At 39.3% G+C, this 26,422-nt stretch overlaps 2 protein-coding genes across 2 annotated transcripts in view; both read left to right on the plus strand.

Moving 5' to 3' along the window:
- The first annotated feature begins 436 nt into the window (after positions 1-436).
- Positions 437-10,740, plus strand: nars2 (asparaginyl-tRNA synthetase 2, mitochondrial). The gene is made up of 14 exons (XM_017696785.2): positions 437-733; positions 839-948; positions 1,091-1,211; positions 2,182-2,322; positions 2,433-2,513; positions 4,464-4,567; positions 7,082-7,214; positions 7,587-7,685; positions 7,762-7,799; positions 8,161-8,227; positions 8,372-8,509; positions 8,919-9,016; positions 10,182-10,208; positions 10,305-10,740. The coding sequence occupies exons 1-14, from the start codon at positions 572-574 to the stop codon at positions 10,447-10,449; spliced, it is 1,464 nt and encodes a 487-aa protein (XP_017552274.2). The 5' UTR covers positions 437-571; the 3' UTR covers positions 10,450-10,740.
- Positions 10,741-12,363: 1,623 nt separating this feature from the next.
- The window catches only part of gab2 (GRB2-associated binding protein 2), a 59,849-nt gene continuing 45,790 nt past the window's right edge, over positions 12,364-26,422 (plus strand). Inside the window, exon 1 of the mRNA XM_017696784.2 lies at positions 12,364-12,734. Coding sequence (XP_017552273.1) covers positions 12,663-12,734 — 72 coding nt within the window. The 5' untranslated portion in view covers positions 12,364-12,662. The remainder of the gene's footprint in view (positions 12,735-26,422) is intronic.

The following is a 26,422-nucleotide window of genomic DNA, read 5'->3' on the forward strand; positions in this document are numbered from 1 at the left end:
CATAGGGAAAATAAGATAGGAAAAAATAAACAGAGATTAGAAAACATAAAAGTTTATAGTAGTTATAAAATTCTGCCTTAAGCTGCTTCTCAATAGTATGTAATGTGTTGCCTGTCTAATCTCAGTTGGTAAATACTTTCATTTCGTTTGTATTTATAAAACAAACAAGCTGGCTCACTACACTGGTACTTTTTGGTAGATTACACACGCCTGCAGTGCTGCTTATGAAAGAACGACTTGGTGGATTCCGTATTCAGGCACAGAAGATTCCTTCCTATTTTTACTTAACCACTGCGATTAACCTTGTACAGTGACGTGCAACAGAATGTGTACTGAACTACATTTCCCATAATTCATAGATTTTTTGGATTGGCTTACCCAAACCACGAGACCACATCCAACCAATAGGACGGAGCTTGAGCAGGAAGTTGCGTTCCATGCAGCATGAAGGTCCTGGAACCCAGGAGAGACATGTCTGGAGTTCTGTTTCGCCTGTAATCCCGACGTAATAACAATGACAACCTTCTGTTCCCAAGACGACTAGCTGACTCCTCCCTCAGTGCGCGCTACTATGCTAATACGGGCGTTAACGTTATTCCGGAGAGCTGTTCCTGCGTCGCGATTCTGTCCGTGTGCTACAGGCAGGACGCAGCAGTACTGCACCTCTGCAAAGAACATTAGCATCCGAGATGCGCTGACCAGCCTGGACACAGGCTCCAACATCAGAATACGGGTACGAACAAGTAGACAGGGCTGTGTGGGTGTTTAGTCTTGTCGTTAGATCGGCTGATCATTCTGCTTTTGGTTATAACATATACTAAATGATGGGTTTCCTCAGGGCTGGGTGCGTTCAGTAAGATCACAGAAGAACCACCTCTTTCTGCATGTGAGTGATGGAAGCTCCTTGCAACCTCTTCAAGTAATAGCCAACTCAGACCTAAACATCAGGTAATAGTTCTTATTACAGTTTTTATTATTATTATTTTTTTTAAACTGGGTATTTCCTATATGTTCTGGTCTACCAGACCTAGTAACCTTACTTAAGCCCCGAGCCTGAGTTTAATGTATGTATGTGTGTTTCTGTGTTAAGAGGACTTACCTTTGGCTGTGCTGTTGACATTACGGGAAGCTTGGAAAAGAGCCCCAGCCAAAAGCAAAAAGTGGAGTTACAAGCCCAACGTGTTGAAGTGGTTGGGGAGTGTGATCCTGTGGCAAGTTCTCTATGTTGATTACGTGGGATATAGTAACCAGTTTGGTTACTGAACTGTTTAATCAAGTGAACCCCTGTGAAAATGTAATATTTTGTTGTACAAATGGGTGACAAATGAAAGGAAAACCAACAGGAATTGTGTTGGTAAGGTGTTGGGCCACCATCACAGCTTCAGTGTGCCTTAGGTACTGTAAGGAAGGAATGCCATTCTTCCAAAAGATATTCCCTCAATTGGTATTTTTCTGGTGGTGGTGGAGAGTGGTGTTAGTCCAAAGTTCCAAAGATCTGGTCAGTGCAAAGGCCATAGCATATAATTTCATACTCCTTAAAGGGTTTAGTGACCCTTTTTGCCCTGTGACTGGGACATTGTCATCCTTGAAGAGCCCACTCTCACAAGGATAGAAATATTTCATCATGGCATATGGGTGATCAGTCAGAATAACTTTGTATTGATTGCCAAGGACCTATTCCATCTAAGAGCACAAGTGGTCCCAGACCATGCCAGCGATTTTCCCCAACAAAACAGAGCCAGCTCGCCCCTTCAATGTAGGGTTCAAGTCTTCAGGCCTGCACTGTTCTCGGGGTGTACACATGCATTGGTCCACATGTGGAGAACATGGTGAAGGATGACTCATCTGACCATTTCAATTTCTTCATATATCAGTGCAGTTGAGAAGTCTTTGTGGCTGAAGCTTCTGCCATCTCTGCCATCTTTTTTCAAAGTGACTTGGATCTTTTTCTTTTGCCATTTTTATATATGGTAAAATGTCAGTTGCTTAGTTTTATCATTTGTGTGGAAGCCTCTGCACTCCTTTTGTTTCACTGATCATTTTTCAGGTTTTTTCCTCTAGTTTGTCACCTGATATGACTGTATTCCAAAATATAAATAGAATATGTTATCACATATTTGCTGTAAGCAGCATTTTGATTGCGCTTAAAACAAGGAATAATGCATGTATCTTCTTTTGCAGGACTTCCCCTTTAAGATCAAGGAGCGTCATTCCCTGGAGTACATCCGACAGTTTCCTCACCTGAGGTGCCGAACCAATTCCTTTGGTTCTCTGCTTAGGATACGCAGCGAGGCCGCTGCTGCCATCCACTCTTATTTCAGGGTAATGGTTAAGTTATTTATTTCTTACAAAGCACTTTTCAGTGGCTGTAGGTATTCCTGTTTCTGGCACTGTTACTTTTATACTGAGTATGTTTATGCTTGCTGTTGCAGGATAATGGCTTTGTGCAAATCCACACACCTATAATCACATCAAATGACTGTGAAGGTGCAGGAGAACTCTTCCAGGTTGAAGTAAGTCAACTGCACTACTGCTGTGCTACTGATTTGGTTTGTTCAGTTAAATGTGTACAAACTGCGCTATATTTCCTATACAGACAACAGCACAAGGAATAGTTCATTATACACATACCGATATGCACATACCAATTAGAAACGCTTGTCTTCTGGGTCCACCATGCTGGTGTATAGTTAGAGATTATAGGCCTGTTGTCATCAGTTTAGGGGTAACCAAGAAGTTACAGTAGTGTAATGGCTTTGTCCTGTAACTGAGTAATGTAAACGTTACAGCGACATGTTTTGCAGTTTCAACATTACAGTTACTGACTTAATAAAAATGTTTGTTACATTAATTAGTTAAAAACATACATTTGATGTATTATTATATGTGTCTCTCATTGTATGCATTTACTGCCTGTGCATGATTTGGATAATGAATAAGAGAAGTACAGAGGGAGCACAGAGGAAAACAACTTTCAACTGCAGTAAACTCTGTGAGCAATCTGACAAATCATCTATTTATACTAATATGAAACTAATGGTGAAAGCAAAATCTTGTGCTTATGAAGACAGAGAACTAAACTCACCTAAATAGGCCACACTCGATTCAGAGAGCAGCTCTGTATGCTTTACATTTTAACCTAAAATGATCTCATTTTGATTTTTCAACTATTTCCACTTAGTAGTTCTGAAGTGTTCGTAGAGCAGCTGCTGTTTATTTTGATCAAACAGAAAAGTGTGAGTGGAGGAATGGATATCAGCATTCCTTTTCATAATTACTCTGATCCTTGCTAAATAAAGTGCTGAAGGGACTATTGAGTTTTCCTTTGTACTGTCCAGACAGTACAGATTTATCAGTTTTAGAGAGTAGTGTAGCTGTAAAGCATTGAGCAATGAGATTACTCTGTTCATTACTTCTTGGAAAGAGTAATGTCATTACAGTTTGAGAGAAGTAATTAGTAATTTGTAATGGATGACTTGACACTAGTTGTCATGCGCACATTGTTAGCAATCAAAAAATATCCAGCCAACAGCAGTTCTTTAGTCAAAAACTGGCAATTGATTAATGCTGGCTGACAAATTGCATATGAGAATAGATGGGCTACAGTATGTAATTGTACACATAATGGACCTATAAGGGAAGTGGGCCTCATAGAGTAGTCAGTGAATTTAAGTACAAATGTCTGTTTTGATAATGTTGAATGGTGATTGCCATAGCCATAGCTAAAGAATGATGAGTTATGTAACATGTTCTGAAAGCAATCAAATTGTGCACACATGGTAGATATGACTCTTTCTGAAACCTTAAAAAACACTAACACACATATACATTTGTTAAGCCACTTATCCTGGGTTGCTGGGAAGCTGGAGCCTATCCCTTAGTGATTATTGGGTGGTAGACCCCATAAGTCAAGAGGCTTTTATTGTCATTCTATCTATGTACAAGTACACAGTGGAGTGAAATTATAGTCCTCCAGGAACAACACGGTGCAACATGGAACAACATAGACAGTACAAAGTCAAAACATGCAGATATAAGTGTGCAAAAAAATTTAAAACAGTGCTTATAAAGTGTCATAACGAGCAAAGAATCTGTACGCCTGAGTAGAAGAAGAACAAAGCAATATAATCTGTTCTCAAGATCATTGTAAACAATACCGATTACTGATTTTTACTGGATTGCTTGTTGGTTGCTTCTATCTGTCCAGCATGACGGTGAGCCTGTCCTTTTTGATGAATGGTCTAATTTCTTTCAACAAATGATTTAGAAGGTGTAGAGCTGCCTTCCTAGAAGCTGCTATGCAGACAGAATGCAGCCCTATTTACTAACGGGTATATCTAACGGGTATATCTGTTCATGTTTAATGATTCTGCATATTGCCTGGTGTTATTCTGATGTTATCTGCACCTTTTAACATTTCCATACTCACTGTAAGATGGACATGTTTTCTGTTCTCTTGGCAGCCTTCAGGCAATGAACACAGCTCGGATAAAGAAAATCCACATTTTTTCTCTGTGCCGGCCTATCTAACTGTCTCAGGGCAGTTGCACCTGGAAGTAATGGCAGGGTAAGGACTGTTAGACTTTAAAGCTTCACTTAGGATTATATCAGTCAAAGAACAGACCAGCTGAAGACTAGATAAGACCTTAACAATGAAATGCCTTGACATTGTTGGCCATTCAAAGCTGTTGTTCAATATGTTAGTTAAAACTACCTGAGTAAGCATATAAGACTATCATGAATAGCATTTTCTGGAAAATTTTGAAGTCATTTACCAAGGTCTCAAGTCAAAATATGCAAAGTTTGCATTTTCAGTTTGCCTCAATAGGCTACTACTGTATGCTTAAGATGAACTATTGCAAAACCCATTGCTCAGCAGTCACTAGTATTGTGTAATTTATCTGCTATATATCAATATTTAAGCTTTGGAATATGTATAGTCCTTAACATTTTTACGCTTTGGAGGATGTTTTTCACCCATGTCCCTGTCAAAGTTGCTCCACCTCGCTTCAAAATTGTACATAGTGAAAATAAAAGAAAAAAAAATTCAGTTACATACACGTTAATAAAAGGGATTTTTTATATAGGTTGTATATAGAACTGTGACAACTTTAAGAACTATTGTAATGCCTGGTTAAATGTTTCTTCCTTATGATGAAAACCTTATATATCAAATCACGTTTATTGTCACATCACTTTTATTCAGGTGCAAATAGTATGGCTATTGTTATAAGTCATAGAACCTTTTTATATAGAACATATTGTATAGAACCTTTTTTTGCAAAAAAGTGAAGCTTCGAGGAAACCTACACATAGTATAAGTTCTATTATATCATCTTATTGCTTACATTTTGAGATGTTCACAGATAGTTGTATGTAAGGTAAACATACACTGACCCAGCAGTTTATTAGGAACACGTCCTTGTTTCTACATTCTTTATCCATTAAACCCCTTTTTTACCCTGTCCTTCTGTGGTCAGGACCACCACAGAACAACTACTATTTGAGTGGTGGATCATTTGCAGTGCTGCTGTGTCTGCTCTAGTGCAGAACACATTAACATGCCATCGCCACATCAATGTCAATGCAGTGCTAAGAATGATCCATGACCCAAATAATGCCTGCTGTGTGGTAGTCCTGTGGGGTCCTGAACATGGGAAAAATAAGGTAGAGTGGAACTAAGAAAGTATTAAAAGAAATGATGGACTGTTACTGTAGAAACAGCTGTCAAACAGCTGTCAAACAGCTGTTATTAGGAAATCACAGGTAAAAATAAAAAATGTCCTGGGTTGCCTGGTTTCCTAGATGTGATATGGTGTGAGAAACTGTGGAATGTTGATCAAGATGGAAGATAATTTCCTGGTTTTGTCTTGCCATGTATCTCAAAACAGTTCGTCCAGGAAGTTATTGTTCTCTGTTTTAGAAAATATGCAGTGGTTCAGGCTTTTTTTTTTTTTGTTCAGAGACAAACAACTTGGACAAAGATGAAACTGTAGTTTTAAGCAAAACTTCCCTTTGATTGACATCTAATACACTGAAAGATACAGAGACTCACACTGCCTGGACATTGAAAATCCCTATTCACACTGAATCAGAATTGCCTAGGCTATGATTTTCTCTGTGGTTCCTAATAAAAGCAAAAGCTGGACAATAAACAAGTAAAACAGGAAAAATATAAATGCCTTTGAACTTTGGTGTTGGTGAAGACTTTTAAGAGTACCTTGGAAGGGAAAGAAAACAAATGAATGGATCCTAGACCAAGTTAAGCCTCACCTGTGACACTGCCAAATGTAGATAAAAACAGAATGCAGTGATGTCCAAATTATTTCAACCCCGTATTTAATTGTAAGTAGTACAAAGACAACATATCAAATGTTGAAACGGAGACTTTTTATGCCCATTCTAAATTTGAGACCAGCAACATGTTTTAAAAAAAATAGGGATATGGGCAACAAAACACTCGTAAAGTTGTATAATGCTAACAAAAAAAAACACCCAGTGGTTAATTGGCAACAGGTCCGCAACATGATTAGGTATAGAAAGTGTACCCCAGAGGGGCTGAGTCTTTCAGAAGTAAAGATGATGAGATGTTCACCACATTGTGAAAGACTGCATGGGCAAATATTGAAAGTATTGTTTCTGCATTCACAATATCACTGAAGAAAATAATCCTTATATTTTATATTTACAACAATAAATACATTTTGATGTATTTTTATTAACTAAACAGTAGAGATTTGATAGTTTGGGCAGTCGTGGGCTGGAGGTTAGGGACCGGAGCCCTGTGACTGGAAGGTTGCCGGTTCAATCCCCAGGGCCGACAGCACATGACTGAGCAAGACACCTAACCCCCAATTGCTCCCCGGGCGCCGTGGATAGGGATGCCCACCGCTCCGGGCAGGTGTGCTCACTGCCCCCTAGTGTGTGTGTATTCACTAGTGTGTATGTGGTGTTTGGGTTAAATGCGGAGGTGGAATTTCCCCGTTTGTGGAATTAATAAAGTATCATGCACGCAGTTGCATGCTTTCACAGTTTCTTGTCCTCATTGCTTCTGTTCAGTTCACTCTGTTGAATATTGTAGAGCTTTCCCGGCTGTTTACACATTTGGCCCAACGTTCCGAGCAGAGAATTCCCAGAGCAGGAGGCACCTGGCTGAGTTTTATATGGCGGAGGCAGAAATCTCCTTCATCGAGTCCCTGGAGGACCTCATGAAGGTCAGCCACTGAGCCTTACTGACCTACTGAATAAACTACACCATTACACAACTTCACTGTAATCTTTCTCAACTTTTAAGAAAATATGAAACAAAAAGGCTAACAGGGCCTTTAAAAATGAAAGGTACTTTTGAGCTAGTTAGCATCTCATTTGCATAATGCTAACCGCCCTCTATCAGACACGTTAACTTTTTTTGAAGTATTCCTTTACTATTAGTCATATGAACTGATCACCTGACTTGTTTCCTTTTTTATTTTTCTGTGGAAGTTTCCTGCAAATTTATTATTGTATCTGTTTGATTGTTTGTAGTCATCCTGCTTAAATACACAGTGTTGTAAATGTCTTGTGGGTTTGACTCTTCCAATTCTCAGGTCATGGAGGACCTGTTCAAGACCAGCACAGAGCATCTGCTCTCTCAGTGTGCTGAGGACATGGGCTTATTTCATAAATTTATCTCGCCTGGTCAAAGGGTAAGACATGACACTCTCAGCATGTTCTGGGTTTGAAATATGAGAAATATGATTTAACTTTGTGTCTTATCGGCAGGAAAAAGTGGACCTCATGCTGAAAAGCAGCTTTAATGTGTATGTATAGTTTTTTCTCATTGTAATCATATTAATAGTCACTTAATCACTGAATTGTTAACGAGTCCATAATTTGAGACCTGGTCTATGCTAATATTCATGACCCTGAAGGCTTTGGTTTCCATGCAGTCAGGTCAAACATGGCATCCTTTCTGCTCTGTAGTGAAGAGTTCAGGTCTTTGTGGCCATATTAAATATTTAAACTAGCTTTTACTGTAAAAATGTGCTTTAAATGGTTTCAGGATAATAACAGGCAAGTTGACAGTTATATAACTGACCAATAGACAGCAGGAATGCTCTTATTATGGAGTAATGCTTGTTATTTGTTGTTAATCTTGGAAAATTTGTTTGTGTTCTATAGCATTTCTTATACAGAAGCAATTGACATACTAAGCCGCAATTCAGAGCAGTTCACCTTTAAAACAGAGGCAAGTGAATGTAAACCAAAGCATAAACTCCTTTCCTTTTAGAATGTTTTTTTTCCTCAATGCTCCTGCTATATCTGACTCTTTCTACCCCCTTCCTCTCTCTCTTTTTCTGCCCCACATACTCCCTCTATTTCTCCCCAGTAGTGGGGCTGTGATCTTCAGACAGAGCATGAGAAGTTCCTAGTTAAGCATTGTGGAAATGTTCCAGTCTTTGTGACTGATTATCCATATGACCTGAAGCCTTTTTATGCCAGAGACAACCAGGACCAGCCTCGGCACACGGTAAGCACTAGCATAGAGCCACATTTACTTTGCTTTTTTAAGATTAAGTGATCCTTATTAGTCCCACAACAGGGAAATTTCACCTCCGCATTTAACCCATCCGTGCTGTGGAACACCACGTACGCACTAATGAGCACACACACTAGGGGCAGTGACCATTAGGGCACACTTGCTTGGAGTGGTGGGCAGCTTTATCCACAGTACCCAGGGAGCAGTGCCTTGCTCAAGGACACCTCAGTCATGTACTGTCTGCTCTGGGGATCGAACCAGCAACCTTCTGGTCACACGGTCGGTTGCCTAACCTCCAGCCCAAGACTGCCTTGCAATGCATGTAGTCTGAGTTTGCCTTCCTCCGTATTCTGCTTTACTATTTCATTCAGGCCGTTATTTCTGATTAATTTGTTCTCAGGCAGCTGCTGTAGACCTCTTGGTGCCAGGTGTGGGGGAGCTATGTGGCGGTTCTCTTAGAGAGGAACGACTGGAGCTTTTAAAGACTCGACTAGCGCGGTAAGAGAAATGCAGGTTGATGCAGGTGTTGAAGTAAAGCGCTTTGCTTTCTCAATTTAAAGAGATGTTTGTACTGTTGCTACCTACAGGTCGAAACAGCAACTTAGTATGCACAGCTTGTGAATATGATGCACATATAGTATGTCAAAGCTGTGCTTAATGTTAACTTTCCTAATAATGTGCCATACACCAAGAGAACAGGTCCAGTGGCTCTGTTATGCTGCAGGGGGGCATTTTGCTGGAATGGTTTGAGTCTGCTTGTCCATGGAGAGGGGAGGGTCACTGCGATGGGTTATTCTGATCATCTTTATCCTATGATGAAACACTTCTGTCCTGGTGAGACTATATTCTTCCAGGATGACAATGCCCCCCTCCAAAGCACACTAAATAGTTTGCTGGGTTTGACAGTGATGTAAAAAATAAGCTATGGCCCTTCTAACAACCAGTTCTTAACCCAGTTGAACACATATAGGAGACTTTGGACTGCCATGTAAGACAGTGCCATCTTTAAGACACCATACACCATCATCATTAAAACACCAACTGAATGAATATCTTTTGAAAGAATGGTGTTCCTGCAGTACAGTTCCAAAGACTTATAAAATCTATGCCAGTGTGCATTTAAGCTGTAATGGTGGCTCTAAAGGCCCAATAGTACTGTAGTGTTTTTATGTGTCACCTGTTTGTCATGTTATTATATGTAAATAATCTTAACAGTGTGCTGTCAAGACAAGCTAAACATTGGGAGATTTTCATACAGATCATTTCAGTTTGATAAACATGGTGCTTGAAGACCTCTCCTGACAGTTCACTTGAATTAGAGATCGAGGAAAGTACTTGTAGCTCTGATCTTCTGTGTAAATATAAATATGCTTTTCATTACATCTAAAGACATCAAATGCTTGAACTAAGAACTCTGGTTTATAACCATATCAGAAATTGAATTTCCCAGCACGCTATCATGTCATTATCAAAGGTGTGGAGGTTAATTCTGTTTGTCATGTTATTATATGCAAATAATGTAGCCAAATGACAGCAATTAGTCTTTTAAGAGTTTATTTCTTGTTTTCCATGTTAGCACTCATGAGAAAACTATTTTACCACTGATCACATTTGACTAATTATAATATTTCTGTCTCTACACATTTGTTTTTCCTTTCCTCAGGGCTGGATTGGAGGACACATATGCATGGTAGGGGTCATGATGAGGTCAAATCACATTTCAGAGCTCAGTGTGTCCCAGCTGAACCGAATATGCAGCTAAACATGTTGTCTCTCCATTTTTCAGGTACCTGCAGCTGAGGCAGTTCGGTTCAGTCCCTCATGGTGGCTTTGGGATGGGCTTCGAGAGGTACCTGCAGTGCGTTTTAGGAGTCAAGAACATCAAAGACACTATTCCGTTTGCACGGTCTTCACGCTCCTGCCTTCTATGAAGGAGGCTCATATAAAATTATTACACAGTGATGGAATGGATTTGTTATTGTTGCATATGTCCTGGTAGAGTGACTAATGTGGCCAGATGGTGGGGGAGAATCATGTCTTTTGAATAATGGCTTTTTATTTCACAGAAACAGATGGTGAGAGCTGGTAAACTTTTTCAGATTTCATTAAGAATTTTGTGGGTGTTTATTTTAATGAGAAAAGTCAAGCTCCTTGACAAATCTTTCAATATGCAATAAATACTCTCGTAAAATTAATTCTGAAATAAACAAACTGCAAAAGTGTGAGCGCTGAACAGAAATGTTCTTCAACACAAAGCAAATTTCTGAATTTGACAGTGTGCTGTCAAGACAGGCTAAACATGGGCAGATTTTTATACAGATCATTTCAGTTTGATAAACATGGTGCTTGAAGACCTCTCCTGACAGTTCACTTGAATTAGAGGTCAAGGAAAGTACTTGTAGCTCTGATCTTCTGTGTAAATATAAATATGCTTTTCATTACATCTAAAGACATCAAATGGTTGAACTAACACCTCTGGTTTATAAACAATCAGAAATTGAATTTCCCAGCACGGTAATCATGTCATTATCAAAGGTGTGGAGGTTAATTCCTGCCAGTAACTTTGTATTTTTTGGCTTTGTTGATGTGAGCAGAACTACCATATGCAAACCTTGTAATTAGTGAATTCAGCTACTTTGCAATGCACCCATAGCTGACACAGGCATTCTGTTAATTACACCCAGCTTCATCATCTCCCTAGAAGAGCATTGGAATTAAAATGGGAAACTCTGAAGCAGCTGCACGTGAGTCTAAGGTCACCATGCCCAATGCCAAGTGCCAGCAAGAAGGGTAAAAAGCCCCCAGAATTGTGGTGTAGTGTAAATGTTCTTTGGAGTGACAGAGCAACATCTACCTTTGGGAAGATTTAGAGTAGCATGTTTGATTCAGAACTAATTATCCAACATCAGTACCTGACCTCACTAATGCTCTTGAGGCTGAATGCAATCAATTCAACAGTGCTCATTTAGCTGTACATCTAGTGTACAGCTTTACCAGATGAGTAAAAGTGGTTATTACAGCAAAGGGGGAATAAACTTTAAGACCCTTGATTTCAGAAGAACGAACCTTTGGAGTGTAGGAACATACACAATAGCAAGTATAGTGGGCACCAGTGTGTTCGTTGCTAGTTATTACAGCAGGAAAAACAGATTGTTTATAACTTCTCAATGATTTTTCATACTACACTTAAGGCATGAGGGTTGACTAAGTAAGGCTGCACTTCTCTACTTGACCACTAGATGGTGGCTTTTTCTAACCAAGTGCCCTGTGCTCACAGTTTAGTAGTGGGCTGTTTACTATGTATTTACCTATTGTAATATTGAAAAACCATAAATTCTCACGTGGCGTACATGGTTATTTTAAAACATGTTATTTAATTTTAAGACATTTGAAACATTGTAAACCTATTGTTAATAGTGTTTTATCCCAGTAAGATTTATAAGGAGGCAGAAATGAACAGCAGGATTAGTAATACATAGTAATACAACACTTCAACTCTGCCTCATCAACCACAAAGTCTGAGGGGAATTTGTTAGTGTGCTCAAAAACACAACATAAAACAACCAACACATCTTTAGGACTCAACGGGTGTAATAGGCTATAGTTAAAACAGACTGAAGTGTAATAGTGTAAAAATACTGCTGTTTAATTGCGTCAGTTTTTAATTGCCGCTTAAGCTCTGAAGCCACGATGCCACGCCCTCTTTAATAACGTTCGTCCCCTCACTTCACTGGGCGTGGTATCAAGGGGAATAACCAGCGTGCGTTAACTTTTATTCACACCCGTATTGCGACAAGCCCCGCCTCCGCTTGTGAGTACGCATTATTAGCCTATTATAGCGCAAGGAGGGAGCCTTGTCGGAATACGGGCGTAAAAGAAAACAAAAATAACGTTTGACGCTGCTTCCCACACTCAGTCCAACTCGAGTGAACCGAGCGTCCACCGTTCCTGGCTTTCTGAAGCGGAGAGTGTCACAGCGACTTTAACGGCAAGTTCAAAAGCTAAATGGCCCTCAGTCCAGTTCGCCTGGCACATTCGGGGCATCACTGAACGAGGTAGCAGATGGCTCTGTCTAAATGGCACCGCATCGTCTGAGGATACTAGTTGTGTCTGTGTGAACCGTAGCGAGCAGTTGTAGCTGAACATGAGTGGCGGGGAGATCATCTGCCAGGGCTGGCTGAGGAAGTCTCCACCGGAGAAGAAGCTCCGAAGATATGTAAGTTTTTAAAACCCCTTTTTCTTTCGCGTTAACTCACTTTTTACCCCAGTTTCTGTCACTAAAGCCTATGAGGTGTGAGAAACGCTTGGATCAACTTTTCGCAGCGCAGCCTCACCCTCTCGTACCCACCTCCAAGTCTGCTGCTCGTTTTAGTGTGACTGAGATTATTGAGGCGTAGAGTGAGGCGGCTGCAGCAGTGTGTTCGCTATGAAACTGCTGGGGTTTGAGCAACAGCAGGTGCGGTGTACCCAGCATTGTTCTTCTATTCATATTTTCCCTTTGAAATCCAATTCTAATATTGGTGAGTCATTTACCCGGAGCATTTTCTTTCTTTAACTCTTAAAATTAAACAGGCTCTTTTAGTTACTGTGCCTTTAAAATTCATATGCAAATGATCTCTGTTCTGATGGGCTGCCATGTAATTGTGCCTCATTTAGAACGCAGTCTGGGCTGAAACACTCCTAATAACTTCAGCGCTGATGGGCGGGGCCAAACTGCTGTGGCTGAATAGGTGGATGTGTTGTTTTTTGTGACATCATAAAATGTCTATTTTTGCAGCTTAGTTTGTATATATGGACTATATGGACTGAGGAATGAAGGGTATGTTTTTAAACAATGTTTAGATATTGCATCAAATCAAGCCCCCACCTCCCCCACCCCCAAAAAAGCAAACTGCATCCCTGTTTTTATTCACATGGTAATGCTAGCTTTCGTGTTATTATCTGGCTTTAACTGTATCAGTGCTGAAACTGTATGCACAATGGGGTTTAAAGATACTATGGAGCCACCGTCTGTCTCCTAATTCTGTTTGGGACAGCTGGCCACACAAATGTTCCTGTTAAGGGAGCAGGGTCTGATCTCGTAATGCTGGTAATGAAGCAGTGAGATGCTGCAGAGCATTTTGTCTTCCCTCCTGCTATGGTGTCTGAACATTGGGGAATAATGCTTTCTGGTTTGCATGAACAGATTTTTTTTTATGCAAAAGCAAGGAAAGCTTGCAGCTCCTGCTCTCATAAATACAGCTGTCCCATGTTTATCTACAGGGTTACATTACAGAATCTCTCCATCCTCCTGCCTAACTTTGCAATGATGTCATTGCTCTCTCCCCATTTTTTTTCTTCTTGTTTGGTTGCATCAGGGAAAGCCTGTATCTTCACGTCTTCACACATACTAGGTCATTTCCTCATTGTCTTCCTTATAAAGCTCCGTTGTCTTGTACAGAGCTGCTCAGGAACTGCTCATGTCAAAACAAACAGGCCAGCTGCAGCCAAGAGGAAAGCCATGTTACAACGCCACAGAGCTAAATGCCAGCACCGCTGATTCTTCTGACAGCCGTACCAAGCTACAGACAGTGGAGGTACAGGGCAATCGTAAAAATACGGGACAACGTTCTCATCCACTTAGCAGAAGACAACAGAGCAGAAAGGCAGACAGCAGACATGGGACAGAGCCTGGCAGCATCAACAACACTAATCGTCCCATCTGAAAATTCCATCCACTTAAATGGGCTTGGATGGCTAGTGGTGGACAATGCAGGCCATTTAGTGGACAGGATTGCTGTCATCTGACATTGCTGACATCCTAATGTAGAGAGATATTTTAAGCAGCTGTGGACTAGCATTCCTGCATTAAGGTGCTGGAATAACAGCCCAAACCTCCAGCCTCTATGTTGCCTGCATTTTATTAGAGAGTCATATGGCAATTATGTAAGATCACAAGTTTTTCGCCATATTAATTTAATTTTTTTGAAGTTTGGTAGGTTGACACAGACAAAAAAAGACAAAAATACATGTAACACGGTCAAAAACTGTGAATACAGTGACTTTAGTTCAGTGTTTCACATACTGCTGTGCAGGCCTATTTATTCATAGCATGCAGTTGGTAAGTGTACTTTAAAAGGCCCATATCCTTTTTTGTACTGTATTTTTTCTCCTTGACATCCTCTTATAACTTAAAACATTTGTGTGTGTGTTTTATTTAAAAGACAAATTTTCAACCTCTTAATTACTTAAAATTACACAATCTGTATTTCTTGCTACACGTTTAAGATTGATCCATCCCTGTTGTCCAAAATACAAATACCTTCATTTGTTTGTGATTTTTAGTTTTCTGCATAATTTTGAGCGCAGCAGCTGTCTTTACATTGTGTGAAAACCAACAGTTTGGACCAACAGAAATGCTCCAGAATTGCTTAGAATAAAATCTCTTTACATTAATTTACATTGAAAGTGAAGAATGTTTTACCCCTCACCTGTAAAGTTACCATATTGGAGGTACTTGTTTTTCTTTGGTCAGCAACTCTTTTTAAATGAGCTCCATTCTGATTGGTTGCCCTGTAATCGTAACTCTTTTAAAAAGCAGTCCAGGCAGAAACTCTCTTATGACTTCAGCGTGACTGGGTGGAGCTAAAATGCTGTAGGCTAAGTAGGTGGTTGTATGTAAATGTTTTCATTTTGCAACATTATAAAAACAAGTGATTAAAAACAGGCTGCATGTGCAGCTTAGGTCCTATTTGCTGGATTAGTTTTACCTGCGGAGGTGCTGTAATTTTAGTGATTACTGACAAGGTCCATGATTTTAATCCAGTGCAAAACTGTAATGTCAGTAGTTTTTATAAGTCTACTAAGTAAGAATTTTGCAGTGAATTACCTTCTGTCAATCACCGAGCTCAGAGCTCCCTCAGTAGCAGCAGTCGTGTTAGAATCAACCTCACAAAAATCTTTGTTTTTCTTTCGTTTTTGTTTTTGTGCCCTAACCCTAACCCCAACACAAGGCTAACAGATGGAATGGTGCTTAATTGTTCCTAATTATTCAGGTTCATTACAAGACTACTGAAATCCACAACATCTTTGAACATCTTTGGAAGAACATTTGTTACAGAATTCACTGCGATAATGTTTTGGTGTGAAATATCTAAGGTAAATTACCAAGTCCTTCACCTGTTTCTCCAGCATTTACCCTCTTATTGTTGTTGATTGGTTTCAGCACCAATCCTTTCATGTGACTCCAGTTCGAGAACAGGTTGTCCTCTTTACGAAGCATGGTTTCTGTGCCAGTCATACATGAAGTAAACACACTTCTCAGAATTTCAGAAAGTATCACCTGAACCTCAGTCATGCTATGCAAAAGAGATGCAAATTTTCAGCACAAACACTTTTGTCAGTTAGTGCCCTGTAGCAACAATTGAAAAACGGAGGTATGCATTGTCTTGAGTGGCAAGACTGCTTGTTCACTTTGATTGTAAAAGAACCATTTCACTTAAAATATGACACTAACCGTCAATGACAGTTGGTGTCAGTTAGCATGTGCTCACTTGCCTCATTTGCACATAGCTCGTATTTATTGCATTCATTGCCGTTTTAGCCTTTTTTGGGAGAAGCATAAAATTCCATTTCTCATTTTTGGTGTGTCAAGTGCAATTTTTTTTGCTTGTGCAAAACTATTGGAAAAGCTGATTTGATTAATACGGTGTTGAGATTGCGATAGTGCCCCGCCTCTTTCTTTCCAACATCATCAGCGATCTGTGGAAACATGAAAATAGATGACTAATCCTGTGGCATCCCACACTTCAGCCTTGTCAGAGGAATTTACTCATCAGTGATGCCTCTGAAGTCATTCCTCACTGATCTGTGACCAGCAGCACCTTCAGTATGGTTTATTAGGAAGAACATGCCATGGTGTCTGGTACTAAATACGAATTTTGAAAGAAGACATATTTATAGCTGTGTTCTTTATTAATCCTTCGTAATTCCACAAGCTTGTTGCTTGGAAATACAATTAAACTTCCTTTGATTATATTTTCCCCTCTCAGATATATCCATGATATCTGATGCATATGTTTTCCTTTTAGTCTAAATGATTGTTTCTGTCTTATAATGTCTTCTGATTTTTGAGCACATTCATGCAGTGATAGTCATTTCACAGTGTTGCCACTCATAGCCATTTTACATTACACTAATCATCATCAAGCGTGCATAACTGCAAAGTGCATGCAGATACTGAATACAGCTGTTGCCTATTGATGGTCAGCATGCACTCTATAACAGTATGTGTTGATTATTTTCACTCAAAAGTGCGCTCTGTGAAGCTGTGCCATGGACAGTGCCGCTGCCACAATGACTATAATAAAACCAGAGATCGGAAGTGGAGGGACAGTTCTGGCATTTCCCACAACAACGGCTCTCCATTTCCTCTTCCTAACGCCATTGTCGCTTTACACCCTGCCCTGTCCAGTGAAAAATGACTTTTTGTTTTGTGGTTGTGAACAAATGTGAACATAAACCACTATGATTTTAAAAAATTAATTAAGTGAAGTTAATGTCAAAAGTGCTTTGTAGATGAATCAAATTGTCATAGTGTGTTATATGATAATAAAATGCCTTTAAAGCTGCGCTGTTGTTCAAAAGCTTCTTTATGGTATTGAAAACTTGTCATACAGTCTCAGCCATTCCCAGTAGGTCTCTATGAGAAGTCTCTAATGTGTTTCTATACTAACAGGCAGTGAAAGTGAGTGTAACCTGAGTACCCAGCAGCACTAGTGTTAGCGGCTGCCGCCCACTCTCCTGGTTCTTCTACTGACATCACTGCACAAACACGTCTGTTTGCGTAATCCATCGCAGCATTCCAGACTGATCATATCGGGGCAAGGTGAATGCAGTGCATCTTCTTTCTGTTTGTGCTTTCATCTATAAACACAACCTTCTAGGGCTATGTATAAATATGTGCATGTCAAAGTATATTGCTGGGGTTGAGAGCAGAGGTAGTATGAGTGCCAATATCAGATATTTTTCATGGACATATCTGCTGTTTCTGATCGATTAACATTAAAAAAATGCAGAATGTAGTCTACATCTAAAGAGATGAGCATTACAGTAAAATCTAACATTTATTCCTGTAGGGCTGCAACTGCAGTAAAATGAAAAAAAATGCAGATGTTTTAACACAGTAGCAATAACAACTGAGCATTACCTAAAAATGATGTCTAACACTTTACCTGAACTTTGCTACGTAACCCCGACATAACCACGTCTTATATCTGGCAGATGTCCAATGCTATCATAAAAGCTTAAGGCATCTGTCATGACATCATACATTATGTCACATGCTAGCATTTGCTAAGTATACTCTAGTTAGCTGTCAAGACATAAAACATGATCTGACAATTACTGGTAAAGCAACATGACACTGTTATATTATGGCAAATAATCTCAGGATATCACATCTACAGTGAGGTGTTTATGGCATATTTATGTCAGTAATCATCGGTTTCTAAACATCTGATAATTTTTTTTAAGCAAATAAAATTTCCATTTAATTCATAAGTAATAACTTAAGAGATTTAACCTAAATTCAAACCTCAAATGGATTTGCTAATCTTCAAAAAAGACTTGGAGATTAATTTTTAAAAAATGATTGATAATTCTAGATTGCAGTAGCAATATTCATCAGAAAAATGTGAGGTGTTTTTTTTCTTTTTCACAATCATTAAGCTCTACTGAATTTTTTCATAAGGGTGACTGAGACTTTTGCCAGTGTTCTATAAAGCTTGTCCAACGTGACAAAGAACACACTTGTAGTTCTATATATTTATAGATCAATTGTAGAAGCCTGTAAACTATTTGGCACCACAGATTTGCTGCATTGTGTGCCTGCAGTAGCAAACCTCAGAAAAGGATCGTGATATATATATTATTGTAAAATAACCTAATATTACATTTTTGTATATATTTGTGTCTGGTGAGGCTCATTGAGTTTCTACAGCAGGGTTGTCCATGGCAGCTGCCGCCTGTGCTCTTGTTTTGCTGAGGGTCGCTGGGAAGGTCTTACCCCTGGAGGTCAACAGTGAACACCTCCCAGTTCCTGCTTTGACAGACAACATTGCGCTAACACAGACGTTTTCCTTGTCCTGCTTCATCAGAGGGGCTGAAGATTGGCTCTGGTTCCTGAGACTACACAGACACAGCCCTGTATTGGAGGGCAGTGCACAACAATCAAAGCAATTTGACAGAGATGTTTCAATAAATAAAAAAATGCTTTACATAAGACGGACCAAAAAATAAGCCCAAGAGAACAATGGAAAATAAAAGAAATGAGGAAGAAAAGAAAGGATACAAAAAAACAATCTAAAAGATTAACTAACGTGTAGTGTAAGATGATGCTGTATTGATTTCATACATATAGTAAGGCACAGATTACGTTTTATTTATTAGGCTATAAGGAAATAAACTTCCTCAAACGGGCCTCCAACTTGACACAGTTTTCCTGACCCCTCTTCAGCCAGGATGTGACAGCAGACATGTTTGATCTTTATATAGCTTGTAGCCTGTCCTTCAGCGCGTCCTGCGGCTGTACCTGTTTGTGTGGCTGGCCGAAGCTGAACTGCAGCGGTAGCAGGCTCCAGACTTCCTCTGGATGGCACCTACAGGAAACACGCTGCCTCAGACTCTTCAGAGGGAGAGGAACGACCAAAAAAATATGCTCAGGGGTCCTAGCAGTATTTTTCATTCTCACATTTGTTCAGTTTGAAGCTCTGAAATAAGCTGAGGGTTTTTTAATTGTAGGAAATGAGCTCCCCATTGATGCTGGCTCTCGTGATTTGGAACAGAAAGCTATGGCCTGTTTAGACTCCCATCATCAAATTCACATTAGGAGGACGGAAACTTGAGTTCAGGACACAATGTCAGACTCTAATTGAAAGTGTCATTTGAATGGTCTTTCTTCTTTTTGTAGCAGCGGCTTATCCATGGATACAGGTTGTTGTTGCATGTGAAAATATAACACAGTATTGCTTTTAGCTGTATTTGTGTTCTAGGGCTTATTTTAGAGACTAATTTACAACTGGGTGGCATTAATTTAGTCTCCAGAGCATGCTGTCTCCAAATTTGTTAGGTATGCTGACTTATTATGGACTGACTGAGCTACAATAAGTATACCAGGTATTTTATCATGAAGCTCACAGATTTGGAACAAACTGATACAAAAAAAGATTTGTTCCATGTTGCTGCTATAAATGGCAGAGGGTGAATTTGATTATGTGGAGCAGATGGGTATTTGGTGTTTCACTACATTCATGAGCTCATGACACTCATCTTAAGTGGGTCATGACCTGAGATGCCCCTAGCACATTGCACACTATATCAAAATCTGTCAGTACCATGGTGAAATCAGGGGAGGATAGTTAAAAGAATGCATGCTAAGTACTGTAGCTCCCAAGTGCTTTCAGCCTTTGTTAGCCACTTTATCTTCATTTTTGGGTGAAATACTTTTTCAAGATGATCATTTGGCCCTATACACAACACAGAGTTTTCTCTTCAGATATGGTGTTAGTCCTTAATGTGCCAGAGGACTGAGCTATGATGTCACCCTGACCGCTTTTATGCAACCTAAAGCTAAGCAAATATCACATTCATGCATGGGTCTTGGGATCGGAACTCATGCTTCCGTGGCTGTTTGTGTAGTAAAAGTAGTTCAGTGAAAATACTAGGAAATAGTTATGTAGAAAGTCCTGGATACCTTTTCCTTATCCCCCATATTCAGTCTTGTACTCTGTGAACTTCCTGGGAGCTCTGTGTGTGTGTGTGTGTGTCTTAAAAATGGAAAATGCGGTGGCTTATTGTGTTGAAAAACCTTCTGTTCAGCTCTAAATGTCCTCATCCTGTAACCCTTAAATACATAGCAGTCTGTGACCTCATTTCACCCCCTCTACTTTATTTTTTCAGACACATGACAAACCAAATATTAAAACAACAAAATGCAATACATCTTATTGTTTTTGTTATTGTCAGTAAATGTTTTGACAGTTTTACATACTATTCGGACTATTCGGATAGAGTTAGTTTTACAGTGAGGAAGGGGGGTATATAATTATCATGGGTGTTTTTTGGTGATTTCAGTCCTGTCTGAACCCAACATGTTAGTTGTTTTTACAAACTATGCACCCTCATGTCAGCAAAAATTCTGGGTGTTTTACCTAGTATAGGATGACAAGAATAATCAATTCCATCCTATATTAATCTCATACGAATTGGTATGTCGCTTTATACTGTTATCTTGTGGAAAAGGAGTTTGTCATTTTTTGTAGGTATGGTATTCTCTGTTGCTCCCCCGTGAAGACAGTAGGTATTGTCCTTCCTCAGGTAACTCATTAAAACGTCAAATTACAGTGAAGAAAGTTTTATGTGGTGATGTTGACTATCAGTATCCCAAACTACTAACACATTGCTGTCATCATAATCATCTAGATACTTGGGGTAAATTCAATTTACATTAAATTATATATTTGGGCATATTTTCGACTTGTGAGCAGCTGAACATATCATATACGCAACGTTTTTGGTGTGACGGCTATGCGTAACTTCAGTAGCTGCTCCCATCTGTCTTTTTATATCGAAACTCATCCAAATAGTTTATTTACATGGTCATGACAATTTGTATGCTTATTTGTGTTGTGCTGAAATGCAAAAGTTTGGGGGGCCCTGGTAAATCTTTGTGTTTTGTTGGTTTTCTAAGTAAAATGAAGTTAACACATACTCTACAGAGAGCACATTTCTGCATATTTTAATGTACATTGACTGATTATTTGCTGAATTTCACATATTAGGGGAAAACATAAAACAAAAATGTGGGCTGCGCAAAAGTAGTGGCATGGTGTATATTTTATGTTTTACTTTTTTTTTTTTCCAATAAGTCAAAAACCTCAGCAAATAAAAATAATTTTTGTACTAAAATTTGCAGAGGATGTGTCAACTTATTTTCATTTAGAAAATCAACAAAACATTTAACCAGGGTTATCCATACATTTGCATATGTCTGTATGTATGAATTATGTATGCATGACTTTGGATTCATCATCAGTGAAAGATAAAGATATTTGTATCTCTCTGCAGACAAGTGTACCATTCCTCTGTAATTCTAACCCATTTGTATTCAGCCTGGTGTCTAAATTTTGTGTATATAGGCAGCATCTGTATCATCAGATATGCACCTTAAAATACTGAAGATCTGCTTTCCACCCAGAAGTCACATATTAGTGCATGCCTAGTATTTAGATAATCAGGGAAAATGCATTACTGAACTTACTCTGTATTTGTACCAGTTCAGACAATTTAGAGCATAAAGCATTAATGATAAATACAACAGTACAATACAACATAAAAATAAAAAAAGCACAATGGCAGCTGATTAAACTATCAGCATTATTTGCTTGTTGAGAAGAAAACAAAGTCAAAATGATACAATTCATTAAGAACTTACCGAGTCAGAGTTCACTTCATTGCTTGTTTACATAACAAACTATCTTTGTGTTGTAGACAAATGCAGTTTGCTACATTTTCTCTAGAATGTATCATTTTTCTTCCTAACACTCTATGTGACTGGTTACTGCTCAATGAGAATACAGTGTTAAAATTGTGAAAGGGACAATGTAGGCCACCCATGTAATATGAGTTTTCTAATATTACATAGGTGGGGCATTAGAGTGAATTAGGCAGTTGAGCTAGGAGGTGCCCTGCTATTACCAAAGACCATGCATACTGAGGTTGAGCAGCGTAAGATTTGTCAGCCTGTTTTGACAGCCAAGGGCTCTATTACAGGTGATGTCATCTTAAGCCCATTATACAGTATTGGACAAGCCCAGATGTGTGTGTGTGTGTGTGTGTGTGTGTGTGTGTGTGTGTGTGTGTGTGTACGAGCAGGCGCATGCGCATGAATACATGCGCAGCAGATGACTGAGATCACATGGTAGACAGATTGTTAAGCAGGAGGGCCTTGCTTGATTAAAAGTGCTCCATGCTGCTTCTTCATGATGAGAGGCAGTGTCTCCTTGGCTTAGCTCCATCCCTCCCTGAGCCTAACGTCCAAGACAAAGCCCCGTCTTCTTTCAGGCACTTATCACAGGTCGGTGTGAAATATTACCTTCCCAAGCAAATGACTTCAGCCTGATGATAGCTTTAAAAGGGTGTGAATAATCTAGGGAATGGTTTGCATTTGAGTAGTTATTTTAACCATGAGGAGTTTCTCAGTAATGGAGCAAAGCAGACTATACCAACAATATGAAACATGCAAATATATCCTTTGTAATGCTGTTTTCAGTTAAAATGGCCATTGAGTAAAGGCAATTTTTTTCAGCATCAGATAAAAACTGAAAACTATATTTACTCAGAAATCTGAACATCTAAATAAGCCTATGACATCATTGTTTCAGTATAAAGTGTGTTCACCGGTGTCTTTATTATAGCTTCCATTCTTATCATGAGACTTTGAGTTTTTCAGTGAAATCTACAGGGATATTTGTCCACACCTCTGAAGTTTAGTCCTAGGACTTGGTCTCTGAAGGGCGGTCTCTGATTTTGTGCAGTGCTGTATATTCCTTCAAACCTGGAACAGTTATTTTCATGTACATGTAATGATTTTGTCACTTGAACGTTGTAAGGGATTCTGTGAGTTTTTTGCTGCTGTATGATGGCACATTAGGCTTACACATGTTTCTGAACTAACATAGCATGTTGAGAATCAGTGTTGTTTCTCTGTTGCAAGGCCTTATTGCCTGTGTATGAGGCAAGGCCATGTTTATTGAGGGCTGAACTTGTATATTTAAGAATTAGGAACCTGTGTTATAGCAAATGCAATGTTGTGTTGTATTGAACTAATTTAGATGTATTAAATAATGATGTTTCCAAGATGTGTGCTTAGTGGCTGATCTGCCTGATCTTAATGTGTGTACATGTCAGCAAATGAAAACACAGCAGGATGAACCTCATGCACTCGAGGGCTGATGATGGTCTTAAAGTGTTTTTGGTTTCAGTATGAGCTGTCAACAGCACAGCATGGTTTACACTTGTGCTCACAGGACTACATGTCTGAGTCTACTATTGATCACCTGATTAAACTTGACTTAAAAAATCTGTAGTGAATATTTGGAGGTTTGTGTAGTTTGCTGTTGTTCACTTAAACCTATTTTTTATCGTCTGACCTCTGATTACTTGATTAATCATCAAAATAATTGAGAGACTACTCGATTAGTAACAGAAACAGTAATGACAGCCCTAATGTATCATGCACTAAAAGAGTGAAGGTAAATATTATCGAGCAGATTTTTAATTTCACCTCAACTATTAAAAACAGCAGTGGTTACATTAAGCTTTAGGACATTATTTCCCAGGTGAAATGGTATTTAGGAACATTTCTCCTCAATGTTTACCTTTCAAGGTTAATTGCAAAACCTGAAACAGTGAAAGTCTTTTTGACCTGGCATGGGAAGGGTTCACTCGTTTTATTATGATTTATTATTTATTATTTTCTGTAAGACTAAGTCAGCCTGCCTGTTATTTAAATGCTAAAACATTTCCATTTCCAGTATCTTTCACACAATAAAAATGCAGATGTTTAAATGCAGATGTTCCGAGCTTGCTCATGTGTGTCATCAGCTGAAGACCCTGCTGAGCTTGTGTTTGTAAATCTTCTCCATGTGTGAAGGAGTGAGTGAACATAGGCACCAGATGGAAGAGGCTTGAGGAAAAAACAGGCTTTGTGGTTCAGAATGTTGTGAACACATTTTTAGGGTAATTGAACAGCTTAGCACTTGTCAAACTTTACAACAGAGAGTGAGTATGTAAAAAGCTCTTACATGGCTAGTATAACCATAATGTTATTATATAAAGTGGAATGTTGTAATGCTGCTGCTGTATATGCTCCATGTGAGGGTCTGTTATGACTGTTAAATTTCATCAAATCTGAACGCACATTCCATGACAGGTTCGTGTAAGACTCTGTGGCTTTTCAGAGTACAGGATGTTGAAATCCTTTAGAAACACACCCTGTGGCTCAGTTTGTAGCTGAAACAAGAACCGGGTTATTTTAACTAAGAGACAGGTACAAAGCTATGTCAGATGGCTTGGTAATGCTGGTCAAGGCTATATTCTAGGTTACCTGCAGCGTAACATCATGTTAACTCACCATTGATTTGTCTTTTAAAGGAATAAATTGTCACTGTAGCAAAACGTCAAATCTCAGTAATGGAAACATGACAGGTGAAGCAAAAATGTTCTTAATTTTAATGTGTGTTAATGAGATGTTGTTTTTTTTTTTTTTTTTTGTACCATTTATTTTGGTCCATTTGTCATGAATTCTTCAGTGTAAAAGGCAACTACTGTGTTCCTCTGATGTGAACAAAATGAGGCTTTGATGTGGAAAAGGTAAATTGCTAATCTGGCTAATGTTCATCAAAAACTAGACTAGAACAGCTTTAACATTATATAAGTGAATTAAGATTAAGTGACCCTTATTAGTCCCACAACGGGGAAATTTCATCTCCGCATTTAACCCATCCATGAAGTGAAACACCACATACACTCTAGTGAGCACACACACACACTAGGGGGCAGTGAGCACACTTGCCTGGAGCGGTGGGCAGCCCAATCCACAGCGCCCAGGGAGCAGTTGGGGGTTAGGTGTCTTGCTCAAGGACACCTCAGTCATGTGCTGTCGGCTCTGGGGATCGAACCGGCGACCTTCCGGTCATGAGGCTGGTTCCCTAACCTCCAGCCCATGAAAGCCCTCAAGCCCATGACTGCCCTCAACAAACCTTTTGAGCATAATTAATCATCTGATATGAAGTTTCAAATGCAGGTTTTGCATGTCACCAGACATCATGTAGGCTAAATGTATCAGGACTATCTGTTTGTCTGTGTCTATGTATTTGGTGCGATCTTTCGGCTCAGCTGGAAGCAAAATCTATTCAGCTTTGCCCTGGACATACACTAGAGCCCCTATATAAGTATTTACAGAGATTTGAAATGTATCAGTTCTAAAAAGCTGTTAATTTATTCATGTCATTGAGTTGCTGCTGAATTCTAAACAAGTGAAACCTCAGTCGGGTTGAGGACAAAAATGGGTCGTAATGCCAAAATGTGAACAATAAATGTCTCTTTCTTCCTCTTTTTCTGTCATGGCCTACTTTCCCAAATGACACTGGCAAATAATGAATAAAATTTTTGATTTCTGGCTGTTAATTTCCATTATTCCATTATATAATATACATTATTATAAGTATAAGACACATGAGTAGGACGCAAATCAGTATTACTATGTGTAGAAGCAGAGAGAGATATTGCAGTTTGATCCCGTCTCCCATCCATCAAATCACTAGCGTGTTAAAAGTCGGAATCACTGACATTCACTCCCAGTTCCCAGCTGATTTCAGTACAGTTTTAGGACAAAAACGCAGCGGCAGCACAGATGGCAGGGCTGCATAGGAAGCAGCACAAAGAGTCATGATTAACCAAAATGCTGTGCTGTCACTCATAGCACGAGCCTGAGCAGCTTTATGAATGAACGCGAGAGCCCATTCACAGATATGCTCCTTTTCACTTTACGAAAGTGGCTGCCTACAAAATAGGTCTGATTGGACTGAACTCTCAGCATTTGGCTGCATCATTCCAAACCGCTCATCAAGCCAAAAGAACAAGACTTCGATCCGGTGCATTTAATCCAGGCTTTCTCTCACTGTCTGTCTCTCTTCCCTCTCAGAAGATTCACTCTCCATTTATTTTCTTTGCTTTGCCTTCATTGCCCCCCTGCAGTCTGATACAAAAGCCTGTTTCTGAAGGTATTCAGTACAGTGTGTTGCAGTATGAAGTTACCTCATATTTTGCATACTCTGCATGCTGTATAATCCACTATCCATGGCA

This window comes from Pygocentrus nattereri, chromosome 17 (genome assembly GCF_015220715.1).
Source record: "Pygocentrus nattereri isolate fPygNat1 chromosome 17, fPygNat1.pri, whole genome shotgun sequence".
NCBI lineage: Eukaryota > Metazoa > Chordata > Actinopteri > Characiformes > Serrasalmidae > Pygocentrus > Pygocentrus nattereri.

Excerpts from the sequence above, each read along its gene's own strand:
- nars2 (XM_017696785.2), top strand. The coding sequence starts at position 572 with ATGCTAATACGGGCGTTAACGTTATTCCGGAGAGCTGTTCCTGCGTCG. Across the intron at positions 2,514-4,463 it reads GAGAACTCTTCCAGGTTGAA|CCTTCAGGCAATGAACACAG; the intron begins GTAAGTCAACTG and ends TTCTCTTGGCAG. Across the intron at positions 9,017-10,181 it reads TTAAAGACTCGACTAGCGCG|GGCTGGATTGGAGGACACAT; the intron begins GTAAGAGAAATG and ends TCCTTTCCTCAG.